Source organism: Aulonocara stuartgranti, assembly GCF_965226115.1.
Source record: "Aulonocara stuartgranti genome assembly, chromosome: 1".
NCBI lineage: Eukaryota > Metazoa > Chordata > Actinopteri > Cichliformes > Cichlidae > Aulonocara > Aulonocara stuartgranti.
In genome coordinates, this window is record NC_138939.1 from 4601679 (window position 1) to 4620000 (window position 18322).

The 18322-nt window shown below is 39.7% G+C and overlaps 1 protein-coding gene across 1 annotated transcript in view; it reads left to right on the plus strand.

Moving 5' to 3' along the window:
* Nucleotides 1-1372: 1372 nt before the first annotated feature.
* The window catches only part of LOC309712190 (adhesion G-protein coupled receptor G2-like), a 38507-nt gene continuing 21557 nt past the window's right edge, over nt 1373-18322 (plus strand). Inside the window, exons 1-6 of the mRNA XM_082542830.1 lie at nt 1373-1525; nt 2883-2931; nt 11449-11603; nt 15089-15158; nt 16968-17109; nt 17621-17740. Coding sequence (XP_082398956.1) covers nt 2924-2931; nt 11449-11603; nt 15089-15158; nt 16968-17109; nt 17621-17740 — 495 coding nt within the window. The 5' untranslated portion in view covers nt 1373-1525; nt 2883-2923. The remainder of the gene's footprint in view (nt 1526-2882; nt 2932-11448; nt 11604-15088; nt 15159-16967; nt 17110-17620; nt 17741-18322) is intronic.

The following is an 18322-nucleotide window of genomic DNA, read 5'->3' on the forward strand; positions in this document are numbered from 1 at the left end:
ACGTGTCTCTATGAAGGTCCACATGGCTCTTGCTCTTCACTACTCCCTGCTGGCCACTTTCAGCTGGATGGCTTTGGAGGGATTCCACCTCTACCTTTACTTTGTCCAAATCTTTTACATCAATGTCAGCAGATACCTGCTCAAACTCAGCGTGGTGGAATGGGGTGGAGTCGAGTACTCCAAACAGGAAGTTCTCTTTATCAGATTATCGTCTTTATCAGGCAGACCAATGAAAATGCAATGTAAGGAATGAATTTGCCAGCATGTAAAAACTCGTGAAATATTTTACATTCAGTTTTTGGCAGTATCTCCAGCTTCCATGAAACTGCAATCTAAGAAACAAATTTGGATGTAAAATCTTAACTAATTTTTATTTATTAACTTTTTTGTATGTGCATCAGAATTTCTGTTTACTTGCATTGTTAGAAGAAAAAAGAATACAATTTGTTTTGGTTGATACACTGACTCACCTACATATTTGTAACAGAATGCCTTAATTGCTTTTCAATGTGTAACATTTTTATCATCATCTATTTCCTTTCTTTGTAGGTGCTATATTACCCAAGGCATAGTGAAAATGGTGACTACAGTGGGACCGTTCGTCATTGTGTTTCTCTTTAACATGATTAAGTTTGCGGTGACAATCAGATGTGTTTTCACTGTTGGCCAAAGCAGAGAGGTAATTTTTTTCATCTTTTTAAAACGATCTTGAAGATAAGTCCGATATTATCAAGATGGTGTAGGAGTGAAGGCAGCCTTTAACCCATAACTTCCTTAGGGATTAATAACGTTCAATCAATCAATCAATCAATCAATCAATCAATCAATCAAGATCATTCACCTTTTTTAAATTTCTATCCTCTTTTTACTTGTATTTCCTGCTGTATCTATTCTTTGGAACTAATATTTCTTCATGTGTTTCCACTAAGACAAGAACTCTCGACCCTATTACTATTTAGAAATGTTTTTTGAATGATTATTAACAGCAATGAGGTCGATATTATAGAGAGGCAGGTCTGCTGATTCCCATAATGCTCTTTCTAGGAACATTACTTGATAAAAATACTCTACAATGGGTTGTCTAATTTGGCTTTTTTAAATAAAATTTTATGTACTTGTAATATTTTACCATCACGACTTAAAATTTCATTTCCATTACACACACACTGTATGAGTAAACAGCCGTCTGTTAAGAGAACGAAATTTCAAACAAACTGAAAGTTTTCTTTTCAAGGACTCTGCAGGTCATCTATAGCCTGCTGTATTATGTTTCTTTCTATATTTGTTAAATCATTTTTGGACAGACTGAATGCAATAGAGCCATGCACAGCATGTGTCCCCTTCTGGGAGTAGGCATTCTGCTTAACCTTCCCTGGGGCCTGGTCTCCTTCTCATTTGGACAGCTGTCCACTGCTGGCCTGTACCTCTTCTGCATCCTGAACTCACTGCAAGGTCTGTACAGTCTGCCACTATGTGTGTTTCTGTTGAAGGGACTTATGAGGATTAGCCTTTCAACAAAGTTAAGGTAAACTTCTGATCATATGCAACATGGGCAAACCATAATTTGCCCAAAAAGTCACTAGTTAACGTGCGCATGTTACACCCCTGAAAACAGGGGGAAAAGAATTACAAGAGTGATTTTGACATGCTTCTCTCATGCAGTTGTTTATTGCAATCAAAATGAACATAAATATTTCACATTCTGTACTGCTTAATGTCACATGGTGGAAGGAAAAGCTAAATAATAAACCAAAATGATAAAGTGCTTTCTATACATATACCTGAACAGGTTTCCTGACAAAATGGTTGTAGCTCCTGCCGTTAGCTTAATGGCCATTATACTGTATAAAATTGAGGCACAAAACTGCCGTGTCTATGTGCACAAAACAACTGTAATATAATGCTTCTAAAGCTTACAAAACAGTGAAGGGTTACCTATTACCTTCTACATGCATTTCTAAATCCTTTGCTAATTCATAAAAACTGCATAAAACCTAAAAAATTTGCTTTGTTTGTTGTTCAGATGTAATAATATTCCTGTTAACACAACTAGTTTAGAGCAGACTGATGCTAAAGTTAAAACAGTCATTATGTTGCCCCCATAAAGAATGTTTGTTTAAAAGAAATACCTCCCACGGACCACGCAGAATCACCTCTGTATTTTAAACATGGGGGGGCTATCCCAGCTACCATAGAGCGAGAGGTCAGGTACACCCTGGACAGGTCACCATCCTGACACAGGGCTTGAAGTAACAAACAAACAGTCAGTAAATCTATGGTTGGTCTATACATCTACATCTGATTTGACACAGTGGCTTGAATTCAAGTTTATATGATAACAGGCTCATACGAGGCTCATATATCTCACATATCTGTCTGTGTCTTGTTATTATTCATCATTTACAATGTAAAAAATAAAATAAAACAAAATATTTTTTCATACTTATCTTAAGAAAATCACAATACACACAAAACTGGAAATTTCATAGTTTATGTTCAGTTTGGTTTTTTGGCTGTTTTAGGAGGGGTGTGGGTCGCAGCAGTGAAATACAACACTTGGCCTCTTATGACAAATTGGTTCAAATTAAATCAAATTAAAATTATCATCTAAAAAGAAAACTTAGTGTTGAATGTTTCTAAAGAATGTAAATACAGTGTCCAGTACTAAGTGCAATTTGAAGTGCAAGTTTCACTAATTTAATGTAAGCCTGTATTTGCTCGACACTGCTGCATCTGTGGAAGAAGAGATGAATATATTTTTAGTTTTCTGTCAGCTGATGCTTCCTCTTTTTTATTCTAAAAGTAATTTACATGAAATGTCAGCAAGATCCAAACAATCTTTTCAGAGTTACTCATTTGTTTTTTCTCTGCTGGCACATCAGCTCTGCTCCTGATTCTGCTCAGATAAAACGGACTCTGCAACATGCAAAGGTAGGCTATGCTTTGGTTGTCTTTATGTTACAGATCTAATTCAGGTTTTCGTCCTTTTCTTGCAGAAAAAATTGGTAATATGAAGACATATAAATGTAAATACTGTAGCTCAGGAGGTAGAGGAGGCCATCTGCTAAGTTTGGTTGGTGGTTCAATCCCTGGCTGCTACGTCTGCATACTAAGTGTCCTTGGGCAAGATACTAATGCCATGTTGCTTTCTGAGGAATCCATCAGAGTTTGATTGTTCAATAGACAACACGCAGGCATATAAAAAGGGCTTGCATGAATGAGGCATGTTGTGTGTTTTCAGTGCTTTGTGAGAGTAGAAAAGTGTTATATAAGAACCAGTCCATTTATTGTGTTAATGTTTAACATCAGGTATTCCATTAATTAATATTCTAATCTTTAGTAGTGGTAGTGTAAGAGATGTAGCACAAGTGGACACAGTCTATAAAATTTGGCTTTTTTTAGGCCTTACTTTGAAGGTTAGCTTCCTGAGATGTCTTGTTGTAGTTGTATTTCCTGCTGTATCTATTCTTTGGAACTAATATTTCTTCATGTGTTTCCACTAAGACAAGAACTCTCAACCCTATTACTATTTAGAAATGTTTTTTGAATGATTATTAACAGCAATGAGGTCGATATTATAGAGAGGCAGGTCTGCTGATTCCCATAATGCTCTTTCTAGGAACATTATGCAAATAATATGTAAATAACATATAACATCCTGTTGTGTGTCACCCATGGTTGACTCACAGCAGGTTGTTTGTGCATGTGCTTGGATGTGACCATGGAAGAATGTCCCCAGTTAATGTGGGAATTATTATAAATTTACTCCAATAATAAAACAAATAAATTAATTTAGTATAAACAGTGGGCATATAGGATTCTTTGTCTGTTGTCACTGTATGAGGTCAGATTCTAAAAGCTGAAAAGCTGAAATAAAGTCTAGACTTTAATTTTTTTTAATGGAGAGATGCAAAGATCACATAAAATTTGTTAGGTTACCAGTTTTGGTTCAGTCATGATGAATCATGGACGATGAAGCATATGGAGATAATATCAGCAGTGCTCTGATCAGCTGCTTCAGCATTCAACAACATATTAAGGCTTCATATTATTTCTTTCAAATGATGTAAAATGTGCAGACTTGTGTAAGCAATTTTGTGACCCAAAACTCATTCAGAATAATTCAAACTTCTTTTTAACCCAGCTATTTGACACAAACTCTCAGTTAGAACATATATAAACTAGAGATGGCACGATACCACTTTTTTATGTCCGATACCGATATCATAAATTTGGATATCTGCCGATACCAATATGAATCCGATATAGTGTGTTTTGTAATCAATAAAAATGTTTTTTATAAATATCTTGCTGCATTTTATATAAGTTCATACTCCAGTTTTAAAAAACAAAACACTAAAGCTACTTTGTTATACCTGTATGCAAAAAATACCCTACACCCAAAATATTTTATAGTTCAGCAACACTGATCAATCTAATAAACTTAAACCTGCACCATCCTCCCTATTCTGGTATTTTAAAGAGTACTTAGCAGAAATATTAAGCAACCTAACTAATAGGGTTGCCAACTCCCAGCAGAAATATTAGGGAACCACCCCCCACCCTCACGATGCTTAACGTAATCAACTTTAATTTAATGCACGTGTAAAACTAATGCCCAGAAGTCAATTATTTTTCTACAATAATTAAATAGACTCTCTATTCAACAGAATTGCAGACTGTACAGATGGTGCCTTCCCAAAGGAAAAAGTAGTATAGCTTACTGGGTTATATGTTAGACTTCATAGTTACCAGATACAATAATGGATTTCTATACATTTAGTCAGATGACCACTTTAGTTGTAAGATTCAGATAACTATTAAAAGTTAGTCATTTTAAATGAAATAACAAAGTAAAGTATTTTTTGTGCCCCCCCTTTCTCTGCTAATGCCCTGCGTGGCCCCCTGGCAACACTTTGCTAGACCCGCCCCTGCACAGTTACCAGCTGTCAGCTACTTAAAAAAGGATCCTGGTGTTATTTGTCTCTCAGAAACAGTTCACAACTTCCCTTCAACTCATTCATGTCACCTGAAAGTTAAACCTGTTTCTCCATCACCTGTTCAGCTCTGATGATTCAGTAAGGACATCTCCTGGTTTCATCTTCATGTTTCCCTCTCACCACATATCCAAACCGATATCATGACCAGCAGCTTTTACAGCTGTGGCTCCAACAAACATCAACTGCTACTAGAAAGTAATATTAAATCAATTCTAACAACAGCTGATCAAGCTTAAACGTGCTGCTGTTGTTTATCCGCTGGTCTCCTCTTTCTAGTATTGATGTGTCGGTCGTGAACGAAACTGCTCTTAGAGCCGACTCTTTCAAATCAAATCAAATCAAAATTTATTTATATAGCACATATTAAAACAACAGTGTTGACCATAGTGCTTCACAGTCAATAAAAACATGAGACAGTTAAAACAAACAATAAAAGGACAACAAACAATAGGTAACAACGCAACAAGCTAAAACAGCCAACTAGACAGAATCAAAAGCCAAAGTAAAAAAATAAGTTTTAAGACGTAATTTAAAAGACTGGATAGACTCAGCAGTGTGAATATGAACAGGGAGGTTATTCCAGAGTCTGGGTGCCACGGATGCAAAGGCCCGGTCGCCTCTCGACTTCATTCGAGTCCTAGGTTGTGCTAGGAGCCTGTGGTTGGACGATCTAAGTGCTCTGTTGGGATTGTATGAATGGAGTAAATCAGAAAGATAACTGGGCGCTAAATTATTCAAAATATTAAAAGTGAACAAAAGAATTTTAAAATCTATACGATATTTAACAGGGAGCCAATGTAATTTGGCTAAAACTCTCTTTGAAGTGAACAATGCGAGCCGTGGGGGGGGAGGGGCGGTAGTTACACTCGCAGTAGCATAGGAACAGAGCAGGAGGGAGAGAGAGAGACAGAGAGAGAAAGAGAGCCAGGGACAACAACGTCACATTAGAAAGGTATAGTAATCATCCACAACTATTTTCAGTTGCGGTGTTGTGTGGCGGCTGTGTGCAGACAGGAATAGGACCCAAGGTGTAGACTCCAGAGACAAACGTAAACTGAAATAGCTTTAATGCTGAACTCAAACGTAACATAACATAACTGGAAGAAATCAAAATAAACTTAAACCAGAGGACTGACAGAACACACACAGCTAAATAAACGGTAGATCACGACACAGACACAGAGAAACACAGGGCTTAAATACACAGAGGGAGCAATCAGGGAATGGGTAACAGGAGGGAAACACAGCTGGGGCAAATCAGGCCTAACGAGACAAGGGGAAGCGAAACATGGACAGACATCAGACATGGACTTTCAAAGTAAAACAGGAAACCCATAACACAGACTGAACAAAAGACACAGACTCACATGCAGGCACTACAACAGAGGGAACAGAGACGTGGGACCAGGGCAGACACAGACACTGACTGGACACGGGGATATAGCAACTAAGGATACACAGAGACGTGAACTAGACAAGGGGATACAGCTGACAGGGGAGACAGAGCAACTAGAGAAGACAGAGACATAAACCATAAGACAGAACCAAGAAACCAAAGACTGGAAATAATAAATAATATAATAAACTCAAAAACCCTGGGTCAACGACCCAGGCATCCTAACATGTGGTTGTTAAAGGATTTAGAAAGTTTATTCATGCAGGCCCATATGACAGAGAATGTGCATTTTTCATATTTCTATTTAATTGTGTTGTGGTTTGCAGTGTTTAGTGTTGTTTCACTTTAAATTTGTTTAAAAGGAAAAAGCAAAAAATGTAAATAGTTAAAAGTTGAATGTAAATAGTTGGTTTTTGTATTATATGATTTATTTTATGTGGAGTGAATAAATAAAAATATATTTACGGTGGCCCCTAGAGAGAAAGCACGTACGAACTCCAAAACATGTACAAACGGTTTGCTTATATTTGTGGCACTTATATTTGTGCCACAAAACCAACCAATCACAGGCTTGGATGCAAAAAATTTTGATTGGCTGTTTTGGTCTCCAGTCAGCTCGAAATGACGAAATTCAATATCCCAGAATGCATTTCGTCCAAAACTCAAACGAGGCAGTGTTGGAGGAACGCAGAGTGGCGGAGTTTGAAATATTACTCTTTTTGGATCACAAAATAAACTTTTAAGATATTTTCAGGCGAGAATGGTGCTGTGTAAACTTCAAATATCTGCTCGATTAATCAAGACATCACATATTTGCAAAAGTGCTCTAACGTTCTTGGAGATGCCTGTTACCCACCAGCTGACCGGGTGGTGAAAGCGCGGCTCCCGGCACATCGTTTTCAAACCCCCATGGTCTTTCACTACTCGGGTTAAACATATAATATATAAGCCACTCAGATCAGCGGTCCCCAACCTTTTTGCGCCACAGAACGGTTTAATGTCAGACAATATTTTCACAGAACGGCCTTAACGTTCCGCGGATTAATACAACAAAATAGAATGATACGGCCGAAACAAAAACTAATTCAATAATTTTTTAATATTTTATGGTTTAGTTTCAGTATCCTGGTACTATAGCTTTCATATACTGCAACAGTGCGCCACATGTGAAATCAGACTTCTGCACTGTGTGTTAGTGGAGGCCCTCAGTTTACACACTGTGTCTTGTAGACTATAGTGATACTCAGCCTGAGTGTCATGGGTTTAAGCCTGTGACACACTCTGAATAAATGTTTGTGTTTTTTTTTAAGCTACAAAACAGACTTTTGTGGTTTATTTCAACTACAATAGAGACATGTGTAGTCCTGACTACCAGTGTGAGAGGGAGACAGGTGTAACAGTGAAGATGAGGTAGTGAAGGTAATACCTTCAACCTTTCAAAGCAATGGACAATTCACTACAGAGGTGAAAAAGAGACTGTACCTGTGATGGAGTAGGAAGAGCTGAGGGTCATGGTGATATGTTCCAGAAAGATAAATTCAAATTCAAATTCAAATTTTATTTGTCACACACACACAACCATACACAGTATGACATGGGGGTGAAATGCTTGTAGCTGTACAATGCCCGACCATTAAATGACAGAAGAAAAGTTCTACAATATTTACAATTTACTACAAAAATTTACAAATTAACTTAGGAATTTACAGTAAAGAATGTGCAAATAGCAGAAGAGATTATAAAGATAAGGATTATAAATTATAGGAATTATAGGATTATAGGAAATGTGTGGTGGTGCGTGTGGTGACGTGTGTGAGAGTCCAGTCTTATAGTGACGTGTTTGGGAGAGTCCAGTCCTACACCTGGTTCAGGCCCCGAATAGCCTGGGGGAAGAAGCTCCTCTTCATTCTCTCTGTTTTGGCCTTAAGGGAGCGGAAGCGCTTCCCAGACCTCAACAGTGAGAAGAGTCCATTGTTGGGATGGGAGAGGTCCATCATAATCTTCCTAGCTTTGGACTTGCACCGCTTGGTGTAGATGGACAGCAGGTCAGGGAGCTCTGATTGAATGATGCGTTCTGCCGAGCGCACCACCCTTTGCAGATCTCGTCTGTCCTGCTTGGTGCTGTTCCCAAACCAGGTGCAGATGTTTGCCGTCAGGACGCTCTCGATGGTGCAGGAGTAGAAGTTCTTGAGCACCTTCAGTGGCAGATGGAAGTCTCTAAGTCTTCTGAGGAAGAAGAGACGCTGACGGGCTTTCTTAACCAGGGTGTTGATGTGACAGGACCATGACAGGTCCTGAGTGATGTGGACACCCAGGTATCGGAAACTGTCCATTCTCTCCACTGGCGTGCCACTGATGATGAGGGGTTTGTAATTCCTCGCCTGCTTTGTAGTGAAGTCCACGATCAGCTCCTTAGTCTTGCTGATGTTTAGGAGGAGGTTATTCTCCTGGCACCAGGTCTCCAGGTTCCTAATCTCCTCCAGGTAGGCCGTCTCGATGTTGTCGGAGATCAGGCCCACAACAGCAGTGTCGTCAGCAAACTTGACAATGGAGGTGGTGTCGGATGTGGCTACACAGTCATAAGTGTACAGTGAGTACAGCAGGGGGCTTAAAACACAGCCCTGAGGCACTCCAGTGCTGAGTGAGATGGAGGGGGAGACTTGTTTTCCCACCCTCACTGATTGGGGTCTGTCTGTGAGGAAGTTGAGGATCCACTGACACAGTGATGAGCTGAGTCCTAGATCCGTCAACTTGGTGAAAAGCTTAGAGGGAATTATTGTGTTGAATGCTGAACTGTAGTCCACGAACAGCATCCTAACATAATTCCCTCTGCCAGTGTCCAGGTGACTCAGGGATGTGTGGAGCAGGTGAGATATGGCATCGTCTGTGGAACGATTAGTCCGGTAAGCAAACTGAAGTGAGTCGATGGTGGGAGGAAGTGAAGAAGTGATGTGATCTCTCATCAGTCTTTCAAAACACTTCATCACAATTGAAGTCAGTGCTACTGGACGGTAGTCATTGTGGCAAGCGGGCTGTTGTTTCTTTGGAACAGGGACAATAATGGACCGTTTGAAGCACGTGGGAACCACAGCTTGGGCCAGGGAGAGGTTGAAGATCTCCGTGAACACCGGTGCTAGTTGATCAGCGCAGGCTCTAAGGACCCGGCCAGGGATTGCATCTGGTCCTGCTGCCTTCCTGGTGTTCACCCTCCTGAAGGTGTTCCTCACGGCATGCTCTGTGATGACGAATGCATTTTCTTCACTGGTGCACTCCGAGCGCGCGCAGCCGTTTGTTGTTTTAATTGCTGCGGCGTCGAAGCGAGCATAAAACGTGTTCAGCTCATCAGCCAGTGAAGCATCGGCATTCATCATTGAAGAAGCTGGTCGTTTATAGTCCGTTATAGTCCGCAGTCCTTTCCACAGGCTCCTAGAGTCGCACTGTCGTAGCTGTGACTCTAGTTTTTCCCCGTAGCTCCGCTTTGCCTTTCGGACCGCGCTGCGCACGTTGTAGGACGCAGCCTTGTATAGGTCCATATTACCGGAGACAAGCCCTTCATTGTAGGCAGCGGTGCGTGATCTCAGAGCGTCGCGGATGTTTTTATCCACCCACGGCTTCTGGTTGGGAAACGTTCGGATGATAGTTCTTTCTGCTGTGTCGTCCGCTAGTTTCCCGATAAATCCCACAACCGCTTCCGTAAACATGTTGATGTCATCAGAGCTGCGCCGAAACATGTCCCAGTCTGCGTCATCCAGTGCGTCCTGCAGCGCGGCCACCGATTGGTCCGTCCAGCGAGCGACCTCCCTCCTGATTGGTGGTTGCTGCTTTAGCCTTTGTTTGTAAGCAGGTATGAGGAAGATGGCGGAATGGTCCGATTTTCCAAATGCCGGCAGGGGTTGAGCCTTGTAACAGTTCTTGAACGGGGTGTAGCAGTGGTCTAATGTCCTCGTGCCCCGGGTGGGGCAGTTGATGTGCTGGTGAAGGTTGTGAAATGTCCGTTTGAGATTCACTCTGTTAAAATCTCCCATAACAATGAGTGCGGCATCTCGGTGAAGTGTTTGTTGATGTGTGAGAGCCTCATGTAGCTCACATAAGGCAGTGTCCGAGTCCGCGTGAGGCGGAATGTAAACAGTGCAGGCAATGACCGCAGTGAATTCCCGAGGGAGATAGAAAGGGCGACACTTAACGATCAAAAGCTCCAGATTGGGCGAGCAAGAGCGTGTGAGTGGGGAGATGTTTGTGCTGTCGCACCATCTGTTGTTCACCATCAAACACACTCCACCACCTCTTTTCTTCCCCGACTCCATTGTCCTGTCCATGCGGTAAACCGAAAAGAACCCCGTCGGCTGCACGGCGTGGTCTGGTATCGCTGGGTTCAGCCAAGTCTCGGTGAAGCAGAGGAGGTTGCAGTCCCGAATGTCTCTCTGGAACTTGATTCTGGCTCTGGGGTCATCAAGCTTGTTCTCGATGGATTGAACATTGGCTAGCAGGATACTGGGCATGGGTGCGCGGTGTGCGCGGTGTGCGCGAGCCCGTAGCCTGTTCCTGATGCCGGCTCTTTTACCTCGAGGCCGTCGCTTAGGGTCGCGTCCTTTGTTCTCTCTCAGATGGTAGTATAAGGGAAGATTTACAAGACGGTAGTATGGTATGCAGATTGTTAGTATGACAAAGGAGGATGCTACAGATTGGGTGAGCTAAAGGAAGATGATCCACTGTGGTGACCCTCAAAGGGAGCAGCTGACAGAAAAAGAGTTATTTATCGATTATTTTTGTTGGTGTTGCCACATCAGTATTGATGAGGATAAAGAGTTTTTTCCTCAAAGAAAGTCTACCGGTATTAGTATCTGCATCCTTCATAGACTTAAAAGCTCTAAGAACCCACAGACTTCAGACAAATTTCACTCTTGAATCCAAAAGTCTTATGTTCCACTATATCTTAATAAAAGTTATAAAAATTCAAAGTTGCTTTGATGAAGGGTGAACTTCTTCCATGACATAGCTTATGATTGGTTGTAAAGCACAGATACTTTCAAATGAATTCTCTCTACTTCACAGGATGAAGTGGTGGCTTCTCTGGTCGCTGGTGTTTTTTCTGTCACAACAAACTTCTACGGATTCTCCTCCAAAAACACCCTGCAACACAACGCAATATAAAAATTCATTAGGTCAGGGTTCCTGCAAGGATCGGTGTCACAATAGTCACAATATAGGTAGGATGTTTTAATCAATATCAATATCATTTGTATTTCTGCGGCACATTTAAAAGCAACAAAATTGACCAAAGTGCTTCACAATTAGTGAAGAACAATAGAAAAACATATACAGAAAAAGACAATATATTTAACATAAGAAAAAACAAACAAATATAAAAAATATAAAACAAGTTTGATGGTACTCAAACTTAAATTGAATTAAAAGCCAACATAAAAAAGTGAGTTTTAAGACGGGATCTGAAAGGCTGTATAGACTCTGAATATGAATATTGACTGGAAACTTAATCCAGAGTCTAAATGCTGCACCTACGAAGGCCCGATCTCCTCTATGATTCAGTCGAGACATCAGCTGTACTAAGAGCATCTGGATAGATGATCTCAGTGCTCTTTTGGGGTTATATATGTTGAGGAGTTTGCTTAAATAACTGGGTGCCATGCCATTTAAATGTTTAAAAGAATCTTAAAATCAATACGAATACAGAGAAGGAGCCAGTGTCAAGTTGCTCACTGGAGCAATGTGTTCATACAATCTAACAACTGTTAAAAGACATGCAGCAGCATTTTGGAATAACTGCAAGCAATGGACAGGTGAGTGTTGAAGACCCAAATAGAGAGAACTGCAGTAATCCAGTCTAGAGGTGATGAAGGCATGAATAGGGTCCTTAGGAGAAAGATAAGGCTTCGCTTGGCAATTTCACGTAACTTGTAAAAACTGTTTTCCACAACTGTGGACACTTGCTTCTCTAATTTAAAAGAGCCATCTAAAAACACTGAGATTTCTTACAGTGTGAGAATGATGGACCAAGAGGACCAAGGGTATCAGTTAACTTATCCAAAGGGACATAACTTCCAAAAACAATAACTGCTGTCTTATTGTTTTACTGTGTTTTCGACCACTGAAAATGGAGATTTTTAAAAACTCCTCCCATGGTGGAGATTTGCGAAAACTCAGTTTTTGTGTTTAGGTGAGAGATTTGGGCTGTGTCTCAATTCAAGGGCTGCCTCCTTTGGAGGCTGGATTTGAAGGCCGATTATGTCACAGCGATGCAACGAAGGCTGTCCCAATTCAAAGGCTTCTCCAAATGCGACAACAAATGCGTCCTTCATTTCCCCAAATTTGAAGGATGCGTCGGGTGTATCCTTCGTGGCCCAAATTATTCCAGAATTCATAGCGCAGCCCAGCCAATTCCACTTTCTACAATGGCAGCAGCTACTTAGTTGTAATATTACTGGTATTACCCTTTTCAATAATTTATTATTTAAACTATTATTTATAATATTTGGACAATAATATAAAAATACTTTTCAAATGCGGCAATAGCGGAGGAGCGCAACTAAAAAGTTTGAAATATTACTCTTTCTGGGTCACAAAATAAACTTTGAACATCAGGCGAGAATGTAGCTGTGTAAACTTCAAATATCTGCTCTGTTTATCAAGACATCATATATTTGCAAAAGTACCCTGACGATTTTGGAGACATCTGTTACCCACCAGCTCGATAGCTGACCGGGAGGTCAAGGCTCACTAGAGTAGGCGAGAACCCCAGACTCCCGGCACATTGTTTTCAGACTACTCGCTACTCAGGTTAAACATGATATATAAGTCACTTAGATAACTTAAAAATGTTATTGTTTAGCTTTTTTCAGTATTTTATTTGTTCCTGAATAAACTGGTTTGGCTGAGATTAAAGTTATAGTTTTCACACAGTTGAATAAACGTCAAACAGAAAACTGATTAAACAGAAGTGTGAGATGGTAGAGAATTTACTCCAGTGTCCTGTTATAGTTTACATAGCAAGGAGTAGATGGCTGAGTTTATTAAATTCTGCTGAGACAGCGGTGACGTAAATCTGAAGGCTACACTGTCCAATTTCACAGATTCGCACTTACGGCCTTGTTGGTCTTTGGAGGACCTGGCCCACGTGAAGACCACGAAGGCCAGGTCCTCTAAAGGATGCAGCCCCTGATTTGAGACACCGCTTTAGTCACGCAACATCAAAGGTGTTTGCCTTTTTTGACGTTATGCTGTGCGCCAGGTTATTGTTTACATGAGATTAATTTCTACAATGGCGGATATAGACAAATTGCTGTTGCTGTTAATCTAGTTTTTACATGCTTACATATACAAACACAGTAACTGTCCCTCCATTTAAAAAGACAGAGGCGTCAGAGTAAACTTCTCCATTCAACACAGACGCTCTCACAACCTAAATCTCAACGCAGATGTCGGATTTGAATAAATTACATTTTTTAAATTAAATTTATGTCTGCTGTATGCATTTTTTTTATTCCTAAGTTGTGAGTCTACGCAGCAGCCAAAATACGGTCTTTGATTATTAACACTTGAAATCATCAAGGTACTTGAAAAGTAACACAAAATTAGCTGCCTTTCTAGAAAAACACCAAAACTTTCAGAAGTAGCCTACTTGAGGTTTGTCTGTGAAGGTTCTCAGTCATCCAGGTCATTGTAGTCTGAGGAGCTTGGAAAGAAAAGCATCTGGAGCTTCTTCAATTCTAAGGTCAAATGGTGGAGAGTCCCATAGGGCTTTAATCTGGAACTCTCCACCATTTGACCTTAGAATTGAAGAAGCTTCTCGGATGTCATTTGAAACGTCTTCAAGCAACTTAAAGAAGTCCAGATGCTTTTCTTTCCAAGCTCCTTAGACTACTTGAGGTTTACTCTCTCGTTGTGCGTGTCGACAGTTAAAAGAAGATCATTAAAAATTCTTAAAAGTGCAATTTCAGTACTGTGATGAGAACCAGATTGGAACCCTTCCCAAATGCCATGATCATCTAAAAAGGTCTGAAGTTGCTAAAAAACTACCTTTTCCAAAATTCTGGACATAAAAGAGTTTAGAAACTGGCCTGTAGTTAAAAAAGAACATTTGGATTATGATTTTTCTTCTTAATAATGGGTTGCACAACAGCATGTTGAAAGCAGCTGGTACACAACCTAATGACAAGGAATTTAATAAGAGTAAAACATTAGGCCCAATAATGTGAAGAGCTTCCTCGAAAAGGCGAGAAGGAAGAATATCCTGAGGGGTATTAGAAGGTCTTAAATGATCAATTACTTCCGTTAAGACAGAAAAAGTCACAGGCTCAAACTGATGAAAATGAGCTGAGTTCTTAGAGAGAAGATCTAGGTCAAACACTGCCTGTGAATGTGGAGACCGTAAAGCGGATATTCTTTTAATAAAGTGCAGAGGAAGTCTCCATGGGAACAGTGGCACAGGGGTTAATCACAGAATTAAACATTTTAAAAAGAACTCGGGGCTTGTGACTGACCTGTGACTAAGATGCTTGTTTCTATGCTTTAGGTTTGAAGTGTCTCTCCCACGCATCTTTGTTCTTGGGTAATACAGTAAATAAAAATGTACCAGAGTTTACAGGTGAAAATGTGAGAACTCCTGTAGGACTTTTAGATATTAAATTAATATATTGAATGTAGTAAAAATGTGAAAATTGATGTTATTTTACAGATGATTCCTGCTGCTGTATGAACTATGTAGACAACATTTTGGAAACTGGAAGCATGGATGACACTATCAAGTAAACACTCTCATTCCAAATCACAGCACACTTTTTTATTTCAATTGTTTGGAGTTTTATGTACGTAGGAGTACAACACAGAGTTAAGATTTTAAGGTATATAGTATGCAGGGCTCTAGACTAACTTTTTGACATGGGCGCACCGGTACGCCTAACTTAAAAAATTTAGGCGTACCGGCACAAAAGTTAGGCGCACTCAAATTTTTCAACCGCATCGCTTAACACCGCAGTTTTACATGTGCACTTTCTTTGGGGGGGGAAGTCCATACAGACAATATTAATTTCTAAATTATTAACTAACAAACTTGTGCTTAAAGTGCTTTGTCAATATTGTAGAAAATGTTAAAAACTTAATCATCATCTTGGCCTCCTCTGACGACCTGTTTGCTGCTGTCTGCTGCTGAAAGGCCGTGGGGAGAGGGGACACTTGGGCAGTGCATTTACTGCAGCATATAATGTGCTTTTTCAGCATTCAAATATTGATGGCACCGTGTCAGAGCACTGGCTATGAATTTCAGACAGATCAGGCCTTAACTTAACAAAAAAGTTATCAATAGTTCTTTTCATCTTTTCTTATTACCCACAGCTACAGTACATCCACTTCTCTCAGGCCTAGGCTGCTCACTAGGGCTGAGTATCATCACTGATTTCTATAATCCATTCAATTCCGGTTCTCAAAGTCCTGATTTGATTCAATTTAGCCTCAGACAGTCAGAAATATTATAATTCTGATCATTTATCAGTACTGATACACATGAGACTTCATCAGAATTGTGAAAATCACAGCAGATGCCTTTGTGTGAAAGTAACTGAGAATAAAACACAGGAAAACATGAAGGAGATTTTCCTGGTCTGGCTTTTTATAGCAGATAACCTTAAAAATATTCTGCAATTTTGCATAATTTTAAGAAATTAAAATTTCTTCAGTATTGAACAGCAGAAATTAGGCTTTCTTGTCCGAGGTCATTTAAGTGAAAAAAGAAAAAGCGCTGTAAACAACGCTAGACTGGTGGGTAATAAGCGAATGAATAATGCAGAAAACAGATTTGAGACGGGAAACTGTTCCTGAAGTACAGAGAGAGAGAGAGCTGTGCAGGAAGTGTGATTTTTATCGTAGTGGAAGCAAAACAGCAAAAGTCAGAGGGAATTCATGACGACATTGATCAAATGTGAAGCGCAGTTTGCTGCTTCTTTTGCTGCAGGCTCGGTGAATTTTGGTTGGAGAGAGGCAAAACCTGCAGCTCAGAATCAGCGCAAAAAGACGTAAACACAGTGCGGACCCGAAGAATCGCTAAGCTCCGACAGCGTGTCCGTGTTCAGGCCGTCGGGTGAGAAAGCCGAGAAAGACGAAGCTGATTCTGATGTGTTGGGTCCGCTCCGTGTTTAGGTCTTTGTGTGGAATCCGTTAATGAATTGATATCGCTTTATTCAAGCTACTCACCTCTCTCTTCCACCTGCACTTTCAACTGGACCACGGCCAATCAGAGAGGTCCCGCCCCTGACTATCTCTGATTGGTTTAGTCCACGATAGGGGCATAATGTGTGTCTGTTGTTGACCACACGGAGAGTTACAGAGATTTTTTTTTTGTTACCGGAACAGTTGGTCGCACCTGTGCGACCAAATATTTATTTTTAGTCGCACCACTGAAAAATTTGGTCGCATTTGCGACCAAATTGGTCGCACTCTAGAGCCCTGGTATGTATATACCTTAAGTATATACCTTAAGTATACCTTATGTATGTAGTATAAGAATTAATGAGAGACAGCAAAATGAGTCACGCTAATATTTTCTTGTCCTTTTCCACAAGCGCAATTGAGGAACTAGAAGATTTCATAGCGAAAGGAAAAATAAACGGGAGCCATTTATCAATGACTTCTGACCATATTGTTGCTCTCCAGTATGAACCCAATGACATGTTCAACGGCTTCGATATTCATGCGAGTGATGAGGTATTTAAAAAAAATCTGATTTCATATTAATTTAAAAATGATTGTGACAGTAACTAACTTGCTTTAAAAGGATGTGCATACATACATTCACTTTCTGGTTATGATTTTTTTTTATATGAAAATATTTATTATCACTGAAGAAAAAAAGATGGAATGTTTGACATTGGGAAATCAATAGGATACAAACAGTGTACATGTATATTGCTTACATTTTTCATAAGCAACAAAACAGGTTGTATATTATTACTTTTGCTATGTAGCACCTCAACATTTACTTTATAGATTAAAATTTGGTGCTGCTTCAAAGAGTATGAATCTTAATGATGTGTTATGTTGTTCCAGATTAGATGCTTAAATATATTTAATTATTTTCCTAATATTCATTGTCAGAACATTATCTTAGTTTTTTTGCAACAAAGAAATCATACCCATCAGTCTTAGTTGAGAGTTTCATTGTGTTATTACAGGCATTCACATGAATGAATGTTTCTCTTCTTGTTTGATAATATAGGAAATATCATATGATCATCTTCCAAGCAGAACAGTTAGTGTTCAGCTGCCGAAAGAACTGAATCCTGGACTGAACAACACGATTGTGTTCCTCAAGCTCAAGTGGCCTGAAAAGAAACAGGTCAGGGAAATGATTTTGTGTTATAAAATTTACATTTTGTGTATGTACATAGATTTCACAATGCTAACTCAACTTCTTTGTTTGCAGACCATATGAACTAGACATATGCACCAGAAATGCTGACTTTGAGTGCACATTATCCTCAACATTACATTTTTATTTTTTATTTTACAATTGTCATGGGTCATGCTATACAACTATCTTAAATGCTGAACCACTAATAAAATAATTAAAGTAAAATTGCACTGCAGTAACTTATTCTCCACAAGTTTTCCATTACCACACAACATGAATCACAATAACTTACAGTTGAAATGTATCAGCTGAGGAGGCGCAGTGACTTTAATGTGTGGGCTTAGATCAATGACTGGTGTCATGGTCTTGGGTCATGTGACCCAGTGTTTCTGAGTTTCATGTTATTTTGTTATTTCATCTGTATTCGAGTTTCTTTTCAGTTATCTAGTTATTCGGTCATGCGTAGTTTGCAGTTTAGTTCATGGTTTATCAGGTTCCCCATGTGTCATGTTTACATCTCCATGTTTCCTGTTCTATTTTGAAAGACTCCAGTGTTCTTTGTTCATT